The 20,974-nt window shown below is 42.3% G+C and overlaps 1 protein-coding gene across 1 annotated transcript in view; it reads left to right on the top strand.

The window, feature by feature from the left end:
* Positions 1–15,308, top strand: part of PRDM6 (PR/SET domain 6) — a 68,428-nt gene extending 53,120 nt beyond the window's left edge. The window contains exons 6-7 of the mRNA XM_072360282.1: positions 8,685–8,861; positions 15,191–15,308. Of these exons, the coding sequence (XP_072216383.1) occupies positions 8,685–8,861; positions 15,191–15,305 (292 nt within the window). The 3' untranslated portion in view covers positions 15,306–15,308. The remainder of the gene's footprint in view (positions 1–8,684; positions 8,862–15,190) is intronic.
* Positions 15,309–20,974: the final 5,666 nt, after the last annotated feature.

The following is a 20,974-nucleotide window of genomic DNA, read 5'->3' as shown; positions in this document are numbered from 1 at the left end:
TTAATTCAATAAATAAGGCTGCCCAAGGTTTGTCTCTTCTTCAGCTGCAAAAGGGTTTGAACAGAAGTTATTCCAAGAACAGCATTTAATTGTGAATTGCATTTAAACAAAATGCTGTAGAAATACTTAGCTGCAAGTCTCTGTGTGTATATGCTTGTCTCTGTCTCTGTGTATTTGGCTATCTAAGTATGTGTACACATGGGCTTGTCTGAAGCTGTGATTATGGAGGTGCTGGCGCGTAAGTCCGGTTTTCAAGGATGACACTTTGAGCATGAAAAATCATATTCCATGCAAATCTTCATAGAGTTTGAAGAGTCGATATTGTCGTGGCCGCAACAACGTTCCAGCATTTTCTTATTGCAGTGTTTTCTGAAGGTCATGCTGGGCTTCACAGAAATAGGTGCCGCACTGAGGGGCAGGGCTGCAGGATAAATGGTCAGTTAAATGCCCCAGGATTGTAGGATGTAGGTCCTGGAAGGTCCAGTCTCACTAGTTTCATAGACTTCTATGATGTTTCCAGTATTAAAGCACTGTAAGCACACAGAGCGTAAGATGCTGCATCAGGTCCAGAAGGGGTATGTTGTGTAGTTCACACACATGCTGTCTCAGCAACTTGTCGAGCTACATGTGAAGACTAGACTCCAACCTCTCTTTCACTTGAACCTGCGTCTCCCTTGACAAAGAACCCAGCTGCAGGTAATAAAATGTGAAGAGTCACTTCTAATGGAGCTCTTTTGCAATCTGAGGGTCAGTTAAATCTTCACTTTTCCAGTGAGAACACCTGAAGATAAGTCAGTCTTACACTTAGCACTGTCATCTTGGAGGTGAGAGGTTTGGCTTTGTTATTCAGTTTTCCTTGAATTACTTTGGTAGGTTACTGTCTTTCAGTCTTGCCACTGCATTTTGTATTTAGATTCCTCATGTAATGCAGAACAGATTTACCCAGTAAGTGCAAGGCACTGTTTCCTCAGAATACCCTAAAACATACTAAGCAAATAATCTAGATCTGACAGTAAGGTGGTTGCTTCTCTCCCATAACAACAAAGAGAGGGATGGTAATAGAGGAAAAGAGGATTTGAGGAGGGTTGGGGTGCAGTGGAGAACAGTTGGTAAGTGAATGCTGTGTCAGAAGTGCTGAAAAGTAGAAACTTGCAGGAAGATTTGGATCTTAATACCTAAGGCCACATTCTCAACATTCATGCTAGCTTCTCCTTTGGCTTCCCATTCTCAATAGAAATTTGTATATGGTTTTATACAGAGACATCTGAACCTAGCAGAGGGTGTGAGACAAACTTAGGATCAACCTGTTGCACAAATACTATGAAGCTCTGTTTTGTGACAGAGGTGTTTCCTCTGAGGTGAAGAATGGTTTGCACCTCTGTCTTCTCATGGAGCCAATTGCCAGTTCCTCGTGGAGGCCAATTCTGTAACATCTTTGTTCCAGTGAAGCACTCCCTCAACAGAGGTGTTGTAAAAGCATTTCCTAGCAGCATTTCTTCTGTGACTGAAGTGACATGGATCTGTTCATGCTCATTGCATTTGCCTTACCAGAGTAATGGTTAGTGCAGATCCCAGCTGTCGTAGGATCTGGTTTCTCATATTCCTACTTAGGAATCATTACAGGCTGAACTTACATCGTGGGTAGCTTTTTGTCATTGAGCAGATGCTGTTGGATCAGCTCACTCAGTGGCAAGGGAAGAGCTGTCCTTTGTTTCTGAAGTGTGCGACATTTCTGTAGAGGAAAAGCTTCTGAAGGGCAGTACAAGATTTAGTAGAGTCAAGAAAATAAGGCATGATTTGTGAAGGCATACCTGCCTGCCAGCCTGCTGGATGCAGCTCTCTGGCTGGTATTTCCTCACCAATATCAGCAGCGCCGCTCCTGCTGATAAACAGCTCCCCATTTATTGTCAGCAATTTGTGAGCACACCAGCCACTCTGTCTTTGATATGACTGAAGCAGCGGGGGCTGTCTTCTCTAGGAAATGGCCTTAGACTATCTGTTCTGGCTCTGTGTTTGTTTTTCAACAATGCTGTTTACCTACAACGTGAGGTACAGGGAAAACTTCTTTGAATTTCAACAGGAACTCTGATTCACGGGCAGAAATTTGAGGACAGCGGGATATCTGAGGTTTGGGAACTACAAAGAAACCACACCAAAAACAGCAAAATTCACCCAACTTTAAAGCTGCTCAGATTCAGAAGACATCTGAATGGGAGCAGAGAAGTGGGCAGACATAAAAAGCCCCAGATATACTTCTTTCTGTTAGGAAGTGGGGGGAAAAAAAAAAATAAGCAGGGTCCCATTTGAGACATAAGTGATGGGATGGGATAATTTTTTTAAAAGAGATGAACCCAAAATAAGTGTTGTTTTCAAGGTCATCAGTGTTTGTTATTTTTAGAATTGCAATTTAGATTAAAATTAACTTCACGTCATGATTTACTTACATCTTCCCCTTTTAGCCTATTAAATGATTTAGGCTTCTTCTTGGAAGCTAATAGTAAATAGAGGGGATGTGGGAGATGAAAAATCCTTCTGAGTGCTGGGGCATTTTGTACTTTAAGTACTGCCCAGGCAGATGTACTCTGAGCAACTGTTCCACAAAACAGGAGGCACAAACAGGAGAAATCTTCAGGTTTCTGTTTATTTCTTTGTCACTGTTGTCGCTGTTGTTGTTGCCTGTTGCTTTTCTTTTTTCCCCTGCTGCAGAATGTTCCAGCCATGCTATCTGGGGGTGCTGCAGAAAGGGGTACAGAGAGGCCTGTGATAGAAGTGAATTAGTGTGTGTGCGCACATATATTTACACTTATCACAATCACTTTTCTGACACGGTTTCCTTTAACAGCTTTCTTCTTTCTTGCTTTGACCACTGCATTTGGGTTGCAGTGTTGCTGGGTAAGGCAGATGTTCACAGGAGATACCATGTGGCACGGTCTCTCATGCAACTTGTGCATTTGTGTGATGTTTGTTCTTCTTGATTGTCAAGGTATTTAATCTCAACAGTTTGAGGGAAAATCTTCTCTATATAACACTGTCTGTGACTGATTAATCAGGGATGTCGTCAGGCCCTCTCCATTCCTGTTTATTCAAAGGATCCTTTTAAAAGCGCATTTTTGGTGTTACACCTCAAAATTAAATCACGAGGGTTTTGCTTTGTTTTGTTTTTACAACAGGCGCTTGATGTTTTAAATAACCAACTTGAAAGGTCTTTTTCTCTATGACCGTGGCCCAGACCGTTCTGTTTTTATCCTTTTCTTTATAGGTTCCATGTCTTTGACCTTGATGCTCGCCCCACGTCCACCAATTAATTTAAACATCTCCCGAAACAGACAAACAAAAAGTAAATGTGATCAAGAGTTGCCTATTTCTGTTTATAGTGTGGCTATGGAATATTGCTCAATTAAAGTAAACATCATGCTGAAGTTAATGCTTGTTCTTGCATAATCTTTTCACAAAGGTTCACAAACTCCCAGCACTTGTAGTTAATAATAACAAAGCGTGTACCCAGCAGCACCTCTCCCTGACAGCTTCAAAAGTCGGACAACACTCGCTCGCTCTGACTCTCTGGTTGTCTTATCTCTTCCGCAAACATCTGCAGAGGCAGCCCGAGGATCCCCGCTGGGCTCGGCTCCCCCACACGTGCTGACGCGGTGCACGAAGTGCTCAGGGCTGTGGCCTTGCTGCGTTAGCAGAACGCCGCAGCAGAAGGATGCAGAGCTGGACCCGGAGTTACTGAGTGTTAGTTGCTGCTCACGGTCCTGCTGGCTCTGTGTATGCTGCAGTCTGCAGTGCTCTCAGACTCCGCTTTGTTCGCCAGCCTCTGAAGTCAGCTTGCTAGAAGATCTCCCTCCGAAACGCCTTTTCAATAGGAAAACTGAATCCTAGCTCCTCTGACTGCAGCTGCGCGCTCCGCCACCGTTACTGCATGGTGTAGAGATCGATGGATTCTGGTTGTGAAAACGGAGCTTGCAGCCTTTCGCTTCCACCAGAGGCTGCGCTCTGCTTTCCCTCCCGCACCGTGCAGCCCTGCCTGGGGCTCAGCCGTGTGCGCTGCCGACAGCCGGGCTCGCTGTGCCACCACGACGCCCAGACAGGCGCTCTGTTTCCCTCTCCTTAGCCCTCCACAATCAGAAAAGCGGTTTCAACTGCGTGTCAGTCCCTCAGTTTGTGTTTTCTGGGATTTTAAGATGACAGCAACGTGCTCGTTTGTCTCCACAGTGTGACAGCGTTTCAGTGATGGAATTACTGGCATTCAGGAGTTCAGTATCACAATGAATTAATCCCTTAAATATTGCACTGGCATTCCAAGTAACCTCTGACAACAGTGAGTCTGGTTATGAAGAGGCCTCGCTGGAAAGCAATTCATTGCAAAGGAAAGAATCTGAAAATTTGGTGGAAAGTAATTATCGTGTTTTTGAAGATCATCGTAGTTCAGCACATCTCTGATGTATGATTTAGACTGTATGTTGATGTTGGCTGGATGCACTGAGGTCTTGGGGCTGGAAAGTGCATTGTTCCAGTGGAGGAGCAATAAAAGGCAATAGCTGGAGGGAGGTGTTGCTCTTGCTGAATCCAATTGGAATAGAGATGGAGCAGAGCTGTTTGTTAGCAGTTAGTCCAGGTGCAAGAGACATGGATTTTTCTGTAGTTCCCTCCTGACGTGTCACCTACCTTCTGCACAAAGCACGAGCTTTGGTGGCATTCAGTGAAACTCATAGAGGCGCGTGGATTTTATACTGGTCCTATGTAATTTCCCCTAGGTAATTTAAGATCTAAGAGCATATGGCGTAAAAAATATATCCCCAAAATGGCAAAATTGTTGTCGGCACTCTCTGAATGGGGAAGCAAAAACTGCTCCTGACTGACATTGCTTTGAAAATGTAACTTGAGAACCTTGGAAACTGTTACATTGTGGGTATCCCCCCCGCCCCCAGTTTCACTTTCGTGTGCCATCGTGTAGTCAGGAACTGTAAGATTATGGTCTCCAGAAAATGCTGATTGATGCTACACGGCAGTAAAGCTGCATAACTGATTGATGGCCCGTGGGGTCAATGACAAGTGTAATTTTTCTAACAGGAGAGGTTGCTTCTAGGTAAGTAGATATCCTTCCTTTAAGCTCAGACAGGAAGACAGAAAACTGGGTAAATATGTAGGTATGTGATTAATGAAAACAGATTAGAACTGCTTTTGATGGCTTGTCAGCACATCACTTCTATCAGCACATCTCTGTACACCAGCTCAGCTGTCCTAAAACATCCTTAACGTTCTTAAAAATGCTAGATTGAGATTTTGATCAGGCTTGAGCTACATCCACAAGGTACAAAAACAGACAGATGAAAAGATCCAAGGCTGCATTGTTGCTGGTAATGATAGTTGAATGGTTTTATAGAAGAAAAAAAAGCATTTCTTCAGGTAGTCAGCATGTGCTGTCAAGCCCCGGTACAGTGGCTCCATCAAAATGATGGCTTTCAGACCTGCAAATGGCTGTACACAGCTACCTGCAGCTAGGTGGGCATGCAGGCTTTTGTACACAAAGTGATTGACATCTATTTTGTTTGAACATTAATTGTCTGGAACATCAGCATACAGCAGGGCCGTGACGCAGCTGTGCTTGTATTCGCTTGCATACCTCGGAGCTCGGGACGGTACAATTTGTTCTCAGTAATTCCAGTGGGAAGTGACATTTCTGGTCCGCGACCACAATCCATCTAGCAGGACATCATTGCAAAAACAGCCTATGACAATCACTGTTTTTGCCACTGTGCCCCCTCTCTTTCAGACTGCAGCCCTCTGTTGTGCAGATGAGGGTGTCACCGTCTCAATTCAGTGTCCCAACGCAGACCAAAGTGATGGCAGGAGACATAACTGTTACATCAAAGAGAGCCCCGCTCTGCCCGTGTCAATGTGCTCACTGAACCGAGCGCCGCTCATGTTCAGTCCTTCTGCACCAGTTTAAAAAATAACAACAACAGAAAGTATTGATTTTAGTTAGTTTGTTTATTTATTTATTTGTTTGTTTTCTCCTAGGGAAGAGGTTGGGGGTAGAACAAAAAAACAAAGCAACAGCAACTTTTCTATTTACTGAATGCCTTCTTTTGCTTTAGGAAAAATACTGTTGGATGTAAAATTTATCAAAGCTGGGTGTAATGGAATCTGTCTGTTGCATAGATTGCACGTGGCATTTTAGGATTGTTGCTGTGCCGCAGTGCCTACATGGGCTTTCCTTTTAAAATGAGCCGCTTAACGCGTCGTGCATTGAGCCTGAAAAAAGTACTCACTCTGCCCACTTGGTTCTTAATCAGAATTGTGTGCGTATGAACTGGAGAAACGTGCCCCCCCAAAAAGGAGGATAACTTATCGAACAGCTCTTCTGCCACAATATGGATGAACGGAACAAATACAGTCCATAATAGGTGACCTTTTGCACGTCTCTTTGCCTTGTACATCAGCCAGTGAAACTGGTTCCGAGTTCATAATATGCACTCATAGCCCTTATAAGCAAGAAGCTTGTTCTGAGACAGCATAGGGGGTAAAAAGATTTCTCTTGGTATCATAATGTTCCATGGTAACTGGTTGGGAATTCTGGCAATTTATGTAGAAGGTACGGTGTGACTTTTCATGGTATGAAATTAATCACATTGACTGGATTAAAACAGAAAAAGAAAAAGAAGAAAAAGAAGAAAAAGAAGAAAAAGAAGAAAAAGAAGAAAAAGGAAAAAAGAAAGAAAGAAAGAAAGAAAGAAAGAAAGAAAGAAAGAAAGAAAGAAAGAAAGAAAGAAAGAAAGAAAGAAAGAAAGAAAGAAAGAAAGAAAGAAAGAAAGAAAGAAAGAAAGAAAGAAAGAAAGAAAGAAAGAAAGGAAGGAAGGAAGGAAGAAAGAAAGATTAATTGGTTTTATATCGTGTTGTATCATTTCTTGTGGTAGCTGTTAAAAATAGATAACCAGAGGCTAATAGATGTTAATGGTCCCTTTCACTGTTAAAAAATCAATGTTCTTGGATAGTGCATATCTTCACGTGTTCCTTTTGCTTAGAAGTTCCTGATTTGCAGATTTCCAAACAAATCAGTCTGCATTCAGAAATCATCTTTGTTTTGCTAGCGCTTGAAATGTCTTGTCAGGTTGGATAAATACATAAATTAACCATATTCTTGCAGAAAAAAAGACTAGACAATATGTAGCTACTCATCTTCCATAGAAGAAAGCAGGTATTCTCTACATGGTATCTGTTCCTTCAAATATGATTTTGTATGCATCCCTGTCATTTTCAAAGGCTGCATCATCCAGGTTAGGTGTCCCTATCCACAGCTTTTACATATTTATTTCAGATTTGTTGGAAAGCAGTTTGGTTTTCAAATGTAGGTAGTTAAAATGGTAAGCTATTGAGTTATTGACCAATACGGAGTTATTAATCAAGCTAAAAAACTCTACTAGCAGGGTTCAGTGCTCTGAAGCACCGTAAAGTAGCGGTGTTTGTGTTCAGCAATGCAGGCACCCACAATTAAGCAGCTCACTTGACAGATGAGATACTTCGCTTTACTTTGCACTGAAGTGAATTGTGCGTGCTTGGTCACCATTGTCCTTTACCCTCTAGTTTCAGTTCCTCACCACTTAAACATAAGCATTTATTAAAGAGAAAGCAATTAAGCTGGCGTTGGCCATCGGCCCCAGAGATGCATACATCACAAGAACTGATTTAAAACGTGGGTAAAAAATCATTCCTGTTCCCCTCTCCCTCCAGTTGCTAATTTTCTTAACAAAAAGCCTGGAGAACATCTGGGGACTCTGCCACTGAACTAAGGAAAACATGAAAAGGGAAAAGATCTGTAATATGCTACAAAATCAGTTCTGCATAACAGAAGTGTGCTGATTGATAGTGCTTCTTCATACTTTAGTTCAGTTAGCAAGGGTGCTTGCATTTCAGCTGTCCTGTCTTGCTTTGCTGTCTTGTGCTCTTCTTGTGCTCACAGTGTGTTTGTTATGGTCCTGAATTTGCAACAGCACAGTCAGGTCTGTTTGCTTCCCGTGTTTGTTTTTAACAGGTCTGTTTTAATCAGATAATGTTAAGAACCCAATCGGTGGGTTTCATCCCAAGATCACGGAAAAGTCATTTTCAGTCTAGCTGCGAGAAACTTGATAATTAAGGGCAAATGCAAAAGAAAACATAAAAGTAATTTTAACCTTGCCAGTGTCTCTCACTGCAAAGCTGATGTCAAAATAACAACAGTGGTGATGATTAATAATCAGGTTCTTCCAGAGCATTGTGCAGAGCTTCACTGCAAGCAGTCACAGAGCCCACCTGAAACGTAGTAATGACAGTCTGGCTTGCAGTGGCAGAGGAGGTCTATGGGATTTCCTGGGCCTCCAGACTCCAGCAGGGGAGCAGTTCTCTGTGAGCTGTGCTAAGTGTGGAAGAAAGAAGGAAGACACAGGACGTGTGGTGCTTGCTCACTGGTGAGCTGGGTCATGCTTTGCAGAGTCTGATGCCCTTAAGCTGCCAGGAAATCCCTGCAGAAGCACTGTGCAATTGCTAAAGGTTGTGAAGGCTGGGGTTTGTGTCTACCAGGAAAGCAGAACCGCACCCACAGCTCTCACTGGAGATTATTGGGAAGAAGGGATGCTCCCCCACGTGGTGTTTGCTCTGTGACCACGGGATGCACTGACCGCACGGTGTATCTCTTTCCTCTGCAGGCCCTACCAGTGTGGTCACTGCTCCCAGTCCTTCTCCCAGCCCTCGGAGCTGAGGAACCACGTCGTCACGCACTCCAGTGACAGACCTTTCAAGTGCGGCTACTGCGGCCGAGCCTTTGCTGGTGCTACCACGCTCAACAATCACATCCGGACGCACACTGGGGAAAAGCCCTTCAAGTGAGTACGTGAAGCCAGCAGCATGCAGGCTGCCAGTGGAGAGGGAGACGTGCAGCTCTATAGCAGCACACCAGTGTGAGGGAGAGCTTCCCTGGAAAGCCAAGGCCAGTTAAGTCCCTCTGTGATGTGACCCAAACCAGAGTTAAGCCAGGCTTGCTTTCAGGTGCCTTGCATAACCAGAGCAATTTCCTATCCTCCGATGAGGACTTGATTCTTTTAGTGACGTGATGAGCTGCTGCCGCAGAACCATAACAGAAAATACAGCCCAGGCTGTTACAGGCAGTTCTGTAAGTTACTGACTATCTGTGATGCCTGTATGAAGAGCTGGGTGGAGCCTCACCTTCAGCTAACCTGGGTCTGGTTAAAGGGAGCGTGGGGGGTGCTGGTGGTGCAACGTGCATCTCTTTGTTTGGTATTTTTCTCAGAAAAAATATAAAATATTTATGTAGAAAACATAGAAATATAGAAAATATAACCCCATCTTGTGGCTGAAGTTCCGTAAGATCGTAATGATCAGCTGATAGTGTCTGACTACCCAAAATATTGAGACAAAGGGACGCCGTAGGACATTTTTTAACTAAAGCAGACTTTGCTGACTTCTGCAGTTTCTGGTGACTGAAATTAAAGCAAAGGACACATCTGCATCTCAGAAAGTTTCTCTGCTTTTACCTCCAGCCATAGTACAACTGATCCAGGTCTGTTTCACTTTCTGTTCTGCAGGACTCTGCCTACTCACCAGGAGATGTTCTCCAAGACAGAATGCCCTTTTTCCATGTTGATGTGTGTGTCTTTTCTGAACTGACAGGCATTTTATGTTTACTGTATCTGGAACAACCCCGCGTTGTTAGAAAAACAGTGTGTGGGTATGAATTCGTAACGTGTTGATATCACTTGCTCTGAAAGCTGCCCAGTGTTCCTAGGAGGATGCTGGGGTAAGGCTGGGAGAGGGTGGATCGTCCCCTGTTCTATGAGGGCCACCTGTACTCAGCCAACTTTCCTCTCTGTCTTTGTCTTTCTTTTCCACTTTTGCCACACTGTGCTCCAGGTCTGGTTAATGTAAGCCAGCTCGGCCACAGGGCCTGTCAGAACCCCTCATAACAAGCTCAGCAGAGATACCAATGCTTTGCCTCCATATATGGCTGAAAGGAAGCATGTCCTCCATACATGCCTCTGCTGGGGGCAAGGGGACAGAGCCAGGAGCCGAATGCTGCATATCCGGGACAAAAAAAATGTTTGCATACCAGAAACTTTGTCTGGTAGAGTCCTGCAGGTGGCAAAACATGGAGACTGGGAGCATCTCAGCCATGAGTCCACCAGAACCGGGCTGTTGGATGCTGAGAGCCCACAGAAGGAGAGCCAAAAACGAGTGAGAGCAATCACATTGATTTTATCTGGTTGCTGTGTAAATAGATTTTAGTAATTAATGGAAGAGGTTTCTGGGTCAAAATGGAAAATAGATTTCTTTTAATGTTAAGGTGTTACTTATGTGTAACCTTGTTGACTTCACTTAATTTTTTCCCTAACATCCTGTTTTTGTCATGTTTCCAATAGATCTAATCTTTTGCCCCATTTAGAGCCATTATTTGTCCCTGTTACTTTAGTAATTTTTCCCTGTTTTCCAAAAGGGCATGACTGTAGTATAGTTCCTATTGTGGAAGAAAAGGCTTAATGCATGTCCTACAATTAACCAGTGGTCTGGGATTTGCTTCATGCTGCTTGTGCTGAAGTATTTACACATTCTGGGCTTCACCTTCCTTTTCCTAAAGTCACAGCGTAGGGCAGCAAGAGATATGGATGCTTTGTGCAGCTGCTTTATGGTGTGTGTCAGAGACTTTATTCAGTTCCTTTCTTTAAGCTCTGGAAACAGCAGCTCCACTTTCTTGCTGGAAGACTCGTTGAAGCATGTGGAGGAAGCTGGCTGGTAATTTCACATGAAGCTAAAACTGGAGCTGCCATTCTTCCTGCTCTGGTAGTCAGATAAGGGGATGCAGATGCCCTGATCCTGAAAGCTGTTCAGAAGGGCAGACTTAACTTCCCTGCAGGTCTGTGGGAGGAGGGGCAGAGAACTATTATCCAGAAAGCAATCCAGGCTCTTTACTGGGGGAAAAACAGATAGCTGCTGCTCGTCCTGGTACCTCCTCTCTGTTTAGTTCCTCCTTTGAACAGGAGGGGCCCAAGACCTGATATTATGTAAGCTTAGGTGGAAAAAAAACACAACAAATTCTAATAAGCAGGGACAGTAAATGAGACAAATATTTCTATGCCTTGATCATGCGGTTTAGGGTTTGTATGTTTGTCTGCAAAGGATTTTGAGTGCTCCGTACCTCCAAAAGTTCAGTACTTGTGGTAGTGCACACAATGCCATGAGCAAGAAGGGCTGTGTATGGAAAGTACTAAACGACTCTCATCACCAGTAAGTTGTATTAAAAATAACAGGCGCCATTTGAAACATACTGATAAGTTCAACTTCATGGGTGGAAATGGGCAACCAGCTGGGTAGTTAATGTGCACCTTCTGTGAACGCAGTCTCGCTGTTTCTTGTGCAGTAAGCCAGCTGTGTTTGTAGGTGGCATTTGGAGAAATGACCTTGTGCCATCAAGCATCAAGCAGGCAGTGTCACCCATGAAGTGTATGTTGTGTGGGTGTTATTTCTAGAGAGCAACTTTGATTTACGGGGGCTGAAAGTATTTTTAAGTATTCCAAATTATTTCTTGCTTAAGAGGAAAACCCACCGTGGTTGGTTAAAAATCTTCCGATGTGAGAAGACACTTTCTCTGTAGGTCTTAGTTAGCCCTGGATGTATGGTGGAAGGCTTTTCCATTTGCTTTTCATTATAGATAACAATGCTAAGTGAGGTTATCTGTAGCCAAAGCTTTAGCTACGCAGCCTGGACTGCAGGTCCAGTTAGAAGAGATTTTGTTTCATGTCACCACAAGCTATCAAGGCAGCCTCACCATTGTAATGTTTTTGTGTATTCTTATCTTTCTAAAGTCTCCGCTATGGCTGCTGGTCTGAGAACAAAGCCCTTTAGCTAATCAAAGGTGGGGGGGAAAGGGAAGTAATTGTTGATTCTCGTTTTATTCAATTCTTCTCCCCCCAGCCTTTTCTATCTCTGAAAAATTTCAGGTTTAACTAAAGAACCTGCCTGCAGAGTCAGGGTTGTGCAAGCAGGGCATTTTCAGGAGCCAGCTGAAAATAATGAGGGGGAAGATTCTTTCAGACTGGGACGAACCAGGTGCTTTTCATCCTTCTTTTTTTGTTTTGTTAGGATGAGGCTGTCTGCTGTGAGGCAGTATGAGACTTTGTATGTAAAATGAAGGCACGTGCACGTTGTAGGAAATGATAACATGGACCCACTTGTCACCGACACCATCTGATTGCAGGAAGAGTTTAAACTGTTTCTTTTATTCCGCCTTGTGCTGGTGGCTGTTTTAATAACGTACAAATGTCCTCAGAAGGATTAACTGGAATTCGAGTGTCCTCTCAATTAGTAGGCAGCACTAGTGCCAACATTTACATCGATGTTTCAGGCTTTAACAAAATTTTGGTTACGCCTAATTTGGCTGCTAACATTGTGCTGGAAGATTTAATAGTAGCCAAAAGAGTCAAAAATGAAAAGAAAAAGTGGACTCTTTTCATTTTTGGCTCTTTTGGTTACTATTGAATCTTCCAGTGCAATGTTAGCCATGTGTGGCTACTAATACAGGAACACACACACCAAGACATGCATGCATGTAGTTCAAAATGTAATTCAGAAGAAAGATGTTGTTAGATCTCATCCCATCCCCACTTTCTATGACGCAGTTACATTTAGTACAGTGGCACAGTTGTACACACCTTTCCTACCAGATCGTATCTAGCAAGACTTTCTTTGGGTCAAATCAAAGAGGGGAATCAGGGGGATGATGGTCATCTCTGCTGTAAGCCTTTTATTTACATATTCCAAGCTGTAACCTTTAATCATGCTCTTTGCAAGTGCCTGGAGAGTGCTCAGTACCTAGGGTGCTATCTGGAGGTAACTCAGGTTTGTGAAGCTTAGCTGCCCAGCCAGAGGCTTTATTCTGACTTCTGCCCAAGAGCTGTGTAGTGCAGACAGCACAGTCTGACCAGTAGTGCCTAGTTTAGATTGCAAATGGCAGTAGCAACAAATGTACTCTTTTCTGGTCTCTTCCTAGTGGCATGGTACAACCTGCCTGTCTCACAGTAAGAACGTGTCCCGGAATGACCTGTAGCTTGAAAGCATCATCGCTGGTAAAAGTCAGAGAACAAAAGGACAGGAACTTGTATTTCAAAGGACCACAGTGACCCTTGTTTCATGCTTTCAGGAGATCCAAGAAGATTAACAATGTGTACATAGCCAGCGGTTTTACTGAGCAGCACTAGGTCTTTTGACAACCTTATTGTCCTTCTCTGCTTCACCTGTGGCCCTGGATGTCCTGATATGGCATATTCCACTCCTCTGCCCCAGGCTTTTAGAAGCTGGGTATTGCTACGCCTGATATTGTACCTTGCTATGAAGTCGTACTACTTGCATCTCCAAAGGGTGAGGATCCAGACCTCCCATCACTCAGCAAGGAAACCACTCATCTTAGTAGACATCAAAACAGCAAAACTATCAAGCTGGAGCAGATAGCACTATCTCACACAGACTAAGCTAACCCCCAGCCTTGAAATTGATTCCAGTGCCTCTGATAGATATATATAAATGTATACAAAAATAATATAATAATTTGCAAGTTTGTCAGGCAATGGAAGGTAGTATATTTTGACACACTAATCCAGTAACTAATCAGTTTTCTAATAAACAATCAGCAGTACACTAATGTGTCATCAGCACTTCAGGAGCTCTGGAGAGTGGACGATCTGCACATAGACGTTAATGAATACACCAAAAATCATTAAGTAATCAATACTTCTGAGTTATTTTCATTGAGCTGATAGCTCTGATACATTAAAGCTGACATTTTACATTTGTCGAGATCACAGTGCAGTTTTTAACAGTGGAACAGGCTGCTAAAAATATTCCACGAGAGACAATCAAAGAAACACAACTTAAAAAGTGCTGACATTTTAGGTTGGTGCAGCAACTCGGATGAATGTGTCTGTAATGCCTGTGCTAAATGCTCCTTCAGTAGAGCTTTCTTACTAAATGTTACTAGTGTGAAGATCATCCCACAATTATGCATCTGTGTAAATATCTCTTCTTTTTTTGTGAGCAGCTACATCAGTGACAGTTCACCTTCTATCACTCAGATGACCACGAATTAGCTTAGCCCGTTGTTTTTCTCATTTCTCCTTCAAAGGTGGAGAATGAGCGGTAGTGATGCTTGTATGATAATCTTCTCTGAAGATAAAACATCACACAGCAGCATTAAATCAGAGGTGGCTTTTGTAGGGAGTGCCCTACAGGAGTGATCCACTGCATCCGTATTACAAATCATCAAACATCTCTGTCCAGCATTTGGAATGCAAATGGAGGGGATGGTTCGGGGGGGATTGGATACAGTAGGTTCTATCTGAAAGCAGGGACAGGGGATCCATTGGGAGCGAGTGACATCCCTCATCCAACTCCCTCAGAATCCAATAGCTTTGTTAATGTTTCCACATTTAGTTTTTGGTGGAGATTGTAGTTATCTGAAGGGAAAACAGAGTAGAGAGACTGAAGACACAACAGGCAGCAAAGAAAATGCTGGCGGTAGTTATGATTTCTCTCTCAACGCACAGACAGTGTGCGTGTTTTCAGGTAATTAAGTAATCACTAACTCCGTATGTGCCTGTTTTAAAATGAAGCCCACTGCATAGTCAGATAAACTGCAGATCAGATAAGCAATGAGTTTTCTCTTGTTCTAACACTGAACAAGTATTGCTTTCTGATTTCTCTTCCTCAAACAGGCAATTGTGGATTTTAAATTAGCAGAAGGTGAAATTCTATTTGTCATCAATTTCTCCTAGGGGTTACAGAGCAGAAAACTGCAGACAAGCTGCTTCTTTGATGGCTCACTCCTAAAAATCTCTTTTTGTTCTTTATCTATTTGAACTGACAGTGATCAGAGCTACAGCAGGACAGGCCTCTCTGGAGAAATCACCTTCCCCCTGTCTATTGACAGATTCCTCTGTTCTGAATCAGACAGGCCTTGTCCCATCATAGGCATCAAGGTCTTGGAAGTAGCCACCAATTAAACCTCTTGAGCCAGTAAAATCTGAAGCCACTTTTGAGTGTCTGTTCTGATTAGGCAGGATGAGACAAAGCCCATCACCCCCACCCCCCCCCAACCCCCCTCCCCCCAGAGCAGCTCCCTGGTCTCAATTTTCTCTCTTGCCTTCACCAGGTGCGAGAGGTGTGAGAGGAGCTTCACACAAGCCACCCAGCTGAGTCGACACCAGAGGATGCCCAATGAGTGCAAGCCAATAACAGAGAGCACAGAATCAATTGAAGTGGATTAACTGATTGACTGGTTGGAATTAAACTGCAAGGAAAGTCATGATTAAATGTCACGGACACTTAAGCAAAACCAAAGATTTCCTCTGAGCAACTTTCAATCAGTCCCAGAAAACCAAAAGCAGTAATAAAATAAATAAGATGTTAAGAGATATTGATCCTGGCATGAAAGTGAGACCAGGAAAGAGATTATTTATTTATGACTAGGGATGAGTCTTATTTCAATTGACAAGTTACTTGGGACTGTTAACATTTCAAGTCCCACCATGTATTGCTTTAATTCTAAAAGCCTTTATAATTGTTATTTAATACCAAAGTGAGGAATCTCAAGGGTTCTTCTGCCCACAGTTATGACTGAGAATGCACATGGACTTGTTTATCGTTGCACCTTTTTGTAGCATGATTCAAAGAATCCAGATGTAACCCTTAGATTTGGCTGGACTGGGCCAAGTTGATCTTGATGTGGCTGTAATAGAAATTGGTGTGTGGGATGGGGAGCAATCGAGAGCTATATCTGGGTCAGTGTCAGCCTCCTCAGACCAAAGGGCATTTCATTTCTGTAGTCTCATGCCTCACACTGTGCGCACTTTTTCATACAAGTAGTTTCATTCAACAACATTGCATTGGTACAGATATTCTTGGGGGGTGGGAGAGGAGGGAGGAGGGGGGGGACCGTAAGGAAAGGGGGGAGGAGGAGAAATGGAAAAAAAACAAAAAACAAAAAAAGGAATGTTGTATATCTGCAAATATACATTAAGTAACAGAGCCGGTAGTAAAGCTAGCAGAAATATCACATTCAGCCTCATAGATACGAGAGACAGTCTACTTGCAAGCGGTGCTGTGAGGAGCAAAGCAGCAAGGTAACGTTTCTATGTTTCAGTGATTGATTCAGTGGTTTGCTCATGTTTAGAAAAGCAAAACAGAAACCCGAGCTATAGTTACTGATATTCTTACTCTGTCGACTGGGATCAAACTGAAAATGCTGCTGTTTCAGATGAAACTTTCAGCATTCTTGGGCTGAGCTGCGGAACAAAATCAGTCCGTACTCAGATACCTTGTAAAAGGTTTGGAGGCTTCGTAGCGCTCGCTTTGCCTGATACAGTCATGAATGGAGGGAAGCCGAAGTCTTCCCGGCATCAAAGCAAAAAGCTCAGACGGTGTTATGTTGGTGTTCACAATTTCCATACTCAGTTACAGTGGCTGTTTTCAACCTTGTCTCATTAATTTTCTTCAGATTTCATCATTCTGTCAAGTCAAAGGATGATTTTCACTTCTAGAGACCAGCAGTGTTTATATATTGATTGTTTCAGTGCTAGAGCTGTAGTTTGATAAACGTACAAAATTTAAAAAAGGAAAAAAAAAAAAAAAAAAAAAGAAAATAAGAAAAAAAAAAGAAAAAGAAGAAAAGAAAGGAAAAAGGAGGAAAAAAATAAATAAATAAATAATAAAATAAAAAAGGTAACCTGCTCCAGGTTATGACATGATACTGCAAAATAAATTGGTGAAGATGATAGGAAATTAACCAAATTTGTTCACTGTTACACCAAAACTAAAGTGCTGGCTAACTCCTAAGGGCTCACTTGGTTACATCGTACATTTCTAACACGTTGAAGAGCTCAAGCAGAAAAAGAGCATGCAGTAAAATTTAAGTGCATTCAAAAAATGAACTTAAAATCTAAAGGCATTCTTACACCAGGATGCTGTTTCATTACATTGCAAAACTACACCGCGGAGTCTGGAGTTCCCAAAGTTCTTTAGGAAATAACTTCAGGAATTACCATTTCTGTAGTTGTCCATTAAAATATATATATATATAAAACACTGTGAAAAATAGTGATTTTTATCATTGGTCTATCAAGTACCGGATTATCTTATAAAGAGGCTTTTGCCCTGTGAGCTTTTCAGCTCTGTTTCTCAGTGAGGAGTTATGGGGATTAAACAATTCAGTCATCGCTTGCCTGTTTTTATCCTCCAAGCTATAAGAGATTCTTAGCTACTATATAAATGTGTTGCATTTTGTTTTTGTGTTGTTGCTGTTTTTTTTCTTTCTTTTAGGTTCAAAGAAGCTGGATAGGGAGTATTATAACTTAAAGGTGACTATCTGAACATTGTTATGTTCCTAGAGAGGCTAAAATAAAAGGAAAAAGAACACCTCAAATGGATGAAAAAGCCTTTTGTACGCTTTCTCCTAGTAGTTCACATCTTCCCTTATTTTAGAGACTTAAGGTAAAGAAACCTCCAGGTGGGTCAGCAGCTTTTAGCTAACACTTGAGCAGCAGCTATAGATCATTGCTGCAAGCAAAGAGATGTTCCCACAAGAAAAATAGCTGAAATAGAGCAAGTGGGAAAAGAGATATGTCATGCTCTGAAAAGCAAATGTGAGCTATGTGTTAGGTCACTGACTTGTGCTGCTGCTGTGCTCTCCTGTTCTGGGAGGTGGTTCGTGGCAGTTCAGGGCGTTCAGCCTCTTGCAGAGAGAGAGACTTACATTTGAATTTGTAATGCAGGCTGCACGTCACTGTGCGCTCACCGACATGCCAGGTCCCCTGCTGAATACAGATAGGATTATTCACAGGTTTCTAATTAAGCATTTGTCTAAGTGTTCTCTTGAATGGGCGTGAAATAAAGTTCAATTATTTCAAGTTTCTTGGGTTTTTTTTTGGTTTTTTTTTTTTTTGGTTTTTTTTTTTAAATTTATTTTTAATGTTCTTGTTGTTTCCCTTTCCTTCCTTTCCCTCCTCCCTTCTTTCCCTTCCCTCCTCCCTTCTTTCCTTTCTCTCCCTTCCCTCCTTCCCTCCCTCCCTTCCCCCCCTTTTTTAAGGCACCATAGTGGGATTTCTGCAGAGCTTACTTTTCTTCTTCCCAGAATTCTTTCTTGTGGAAGTTATTGTGATGTGCCAGATTCCTGAGCACAATTTCAGTTTCTGTGTTATTTATGTATGGCACTTTCCTACCAGGTTTGGCAGCATACAAAAGCAATGCACTGAATATTCACGGTTTCACAGTGGGTTTTTCTCAAGTACAACAGTTGGCATTCAGTTACAATATAGCAAATGCAAAACTAGCTGGAGAAGCTAAAATACACCCTAGGTTGGAACTCACCAGAATCTGGTTCCTGTCTGCACTTCCTGAATGCTGAGTGCGTTTCTGCTCATGGAACAACCATACATTTAGATCTGTTATGAAGATGGTGTGTGTTTGCACATGGTAACCTAAGGCAGTAAGTACAGCACAATCATCTTGAGATGCTGTGATTGTGTGCCTGCCTACAGGCAGAATTTCAGAAGCATTTGGCATCTCCGCTTTGTAGCTGGGTACATAAATACAAGCGCTTGGGTTTTCTTGTTTGTTTTCACTTGATTGTGTACAACCCTGAACACACTGGAAACCATATTTAAATCCTGTGCCGAGGCATAGTTTCATCCAATGCGTGGAACCGAATTTTTTTACATTATTCTTTTCCGGATGACATTACGTCCTTTATGAACCTCTGGTTGTACATCCTAAGTGTGATCTTCTAAAACACAAATCGATTGTTTTCCCATGGGACAAAAACGAGTTGAGGATAATATGATAATATGATAACGAAGTGCTCTGGAACAACAGGAAGTATTTCTTCCAACGTTCTGTTAAGATTTGGAAGCTTTGACGAGCCAATCTGAAGCAGTGCATAAACACGCCCAATAGGATGCCCAATAAATGAAAGGGCCCTCTGTTGTTGTTCGGTTATAATGGCAGTGCAATTGGAAAGGTAGGCAGCATTTTGAAAATCTTCATCAGCTGGCATCTTTTTTACCGCAAAGGACCAATGAAGTCATTGCATGCAGCTGTTTTCTTGTGATGTAAACCGTAAAGATTACATCGTGTTTAAATGGGAATAACAGGCGCACATCTAAAAAAGAAGACAAAGAAATGTAAATATATTTGATGAATAAAACATTTCTTTTACCCTTATCCTAAGTCTTTGTTTCATGAAATGGAGTTCTGTGCGCAGAAAAAAAGCATGCTTAAATGCACGTGTCTGGAAGGTAGCTCCAAATAACCACAGCAGTTTGCTGTAGTGTTTATCCTGAGTTTGCTTTATGGCTGCAGCTTGGATGTGCGGGGAGAAGAGACTGGGAACAATTTCCTTTTTCCCAGTGGCCGGAAGGTATTGTGATAACCCTACTGCAGTAACACTGAGAGCACCATGCAGCAATATGCTCAGTCTTTTGGATTTTTTGGGGTATAGGTTTGTGAGACAATTCGTGCCCTGCTGTATCCCGCTTTTCCTATTCTGCATGCTGAAGTGCACATTTTGACAGTTAACAGCCTAAGTCTTTTGTACCAAGTTACCCAAAGCCTGATTTACAAGGATCACCATCTAGTGGACTGAGACAGAAGTTCGAAACTCCAGATGATGTTATATCTGAGCTCATTAAAAAAAAAAAAAGAAATCATTCTAAAACCACAACTGTAACCACTGGCTTTTGCTCACTGCAAGGGACCTTCGGTGCTTTTTGTAACATTATTTCACCGCATTGTATATGTCAGAGAGCAGTGATTAGTTCACTAAGTCACCCCTTGTTCCACTTGAAAAAATACCACTTGAGTCTGCGAAAAATATGTCAGTTTCTGTCATTTTTCATGCTATATGACCTTTTACATAAGCACCAGAACCTCCATGGTAGAATAATTGCACAAAACTACTGTACTTGAGAAAATACTCAGGTAAATTGGCCAGCAGACTGCCTGCTGGTTTGCAAGTAGCAGGGATAGTCAATCATTCAAGGCAAGCTTCTAAACATGCAAGGAAAATTCTTTATAACACAAAATTGTATTGAGTCACGCTGTATGAGATTATATTGCCAAGCCCATGTAATCTGTCATGAGCTAATGAGACACAAATGTCTGAGGGGGTGGCAGTGGGGAAGTCCTTTGGCTGATGGCCCAATCTGCGATATAAAAGTGTCCTGGGGTCCACCTTCTTGGAACTCTTCTGGTGGATGATTTAGAAGGGGTGAGGCTCAGGTCTGCTAATGTTTTTCTTTTAAGTCCTTAACTGAACGTTTTCATTTGGGCTGAGGGCTGGGAGTCTGGTTCCTTCTCGCTTTTGTCCCTGTGTACGTTCACTGAGATTTAGGGAAGGATCATAATGCAGTATTAAGGTACAACGCGGAAATCAGAAGAACAAGGCAAAGTTGGTTTTGATGTGACATTGTTGGAGCTTTTTTCTAAACAAGGCGGACAATTTCCCACAAACAAATAGGTAGAAATCAGCAGCTTCAAAGACACGGCACACATTATTTAAGTAGCTGGCATCAATAAGCATTTGCAGGTTGAAACAAGCAGAGATCTAAGTATCACAAATCCAAGATGTGTTTGAGGTAACATAGAGACGTTGGCACCACGTACCTTAGACTTTCTTCTTTTTCTACGGTAAAGCCAGCAAAACATTTGTCAGATATAACCTGACCACGTACCTAAGGCCAAGAATAAACCAGTGCTGGAAGACTAGATATCCAAACGTGACTAGAACCCATCCAAATACTTGCAGGGGAAGAGGAAGCATAGTCTGTCACAGAAGGAGATCCAAATCCTGACGTTCAATAGGTCTCGCTTCTGAAGATTGCAGTGACAGAACTCTAATATCTAAAGAAAACATTAATTAAATATATTTTAGTTACAGGTAACG

Source organism: Excalfactoria chinensis, chromosome Z, assembly GCF_039878825.1.
Source record: "Excalfactoria chinensis isolate bCotChi1 chromosome Z, bCotChi1.hap2, whole genome shotgun sequence".
Taxonomy (NCBI): domain Eukaryota; kingdom Metazoa; phylum Chordata; class Aves; order Galliformes; family Phasianidae; genus Excalfactoria; species Excalfactoria chinensis.
The sequence above is the reverse complement of the archived record's forward strand: the minus strand, read 5'-3'. Positions and strand labels throughout refer to the sequence as shown.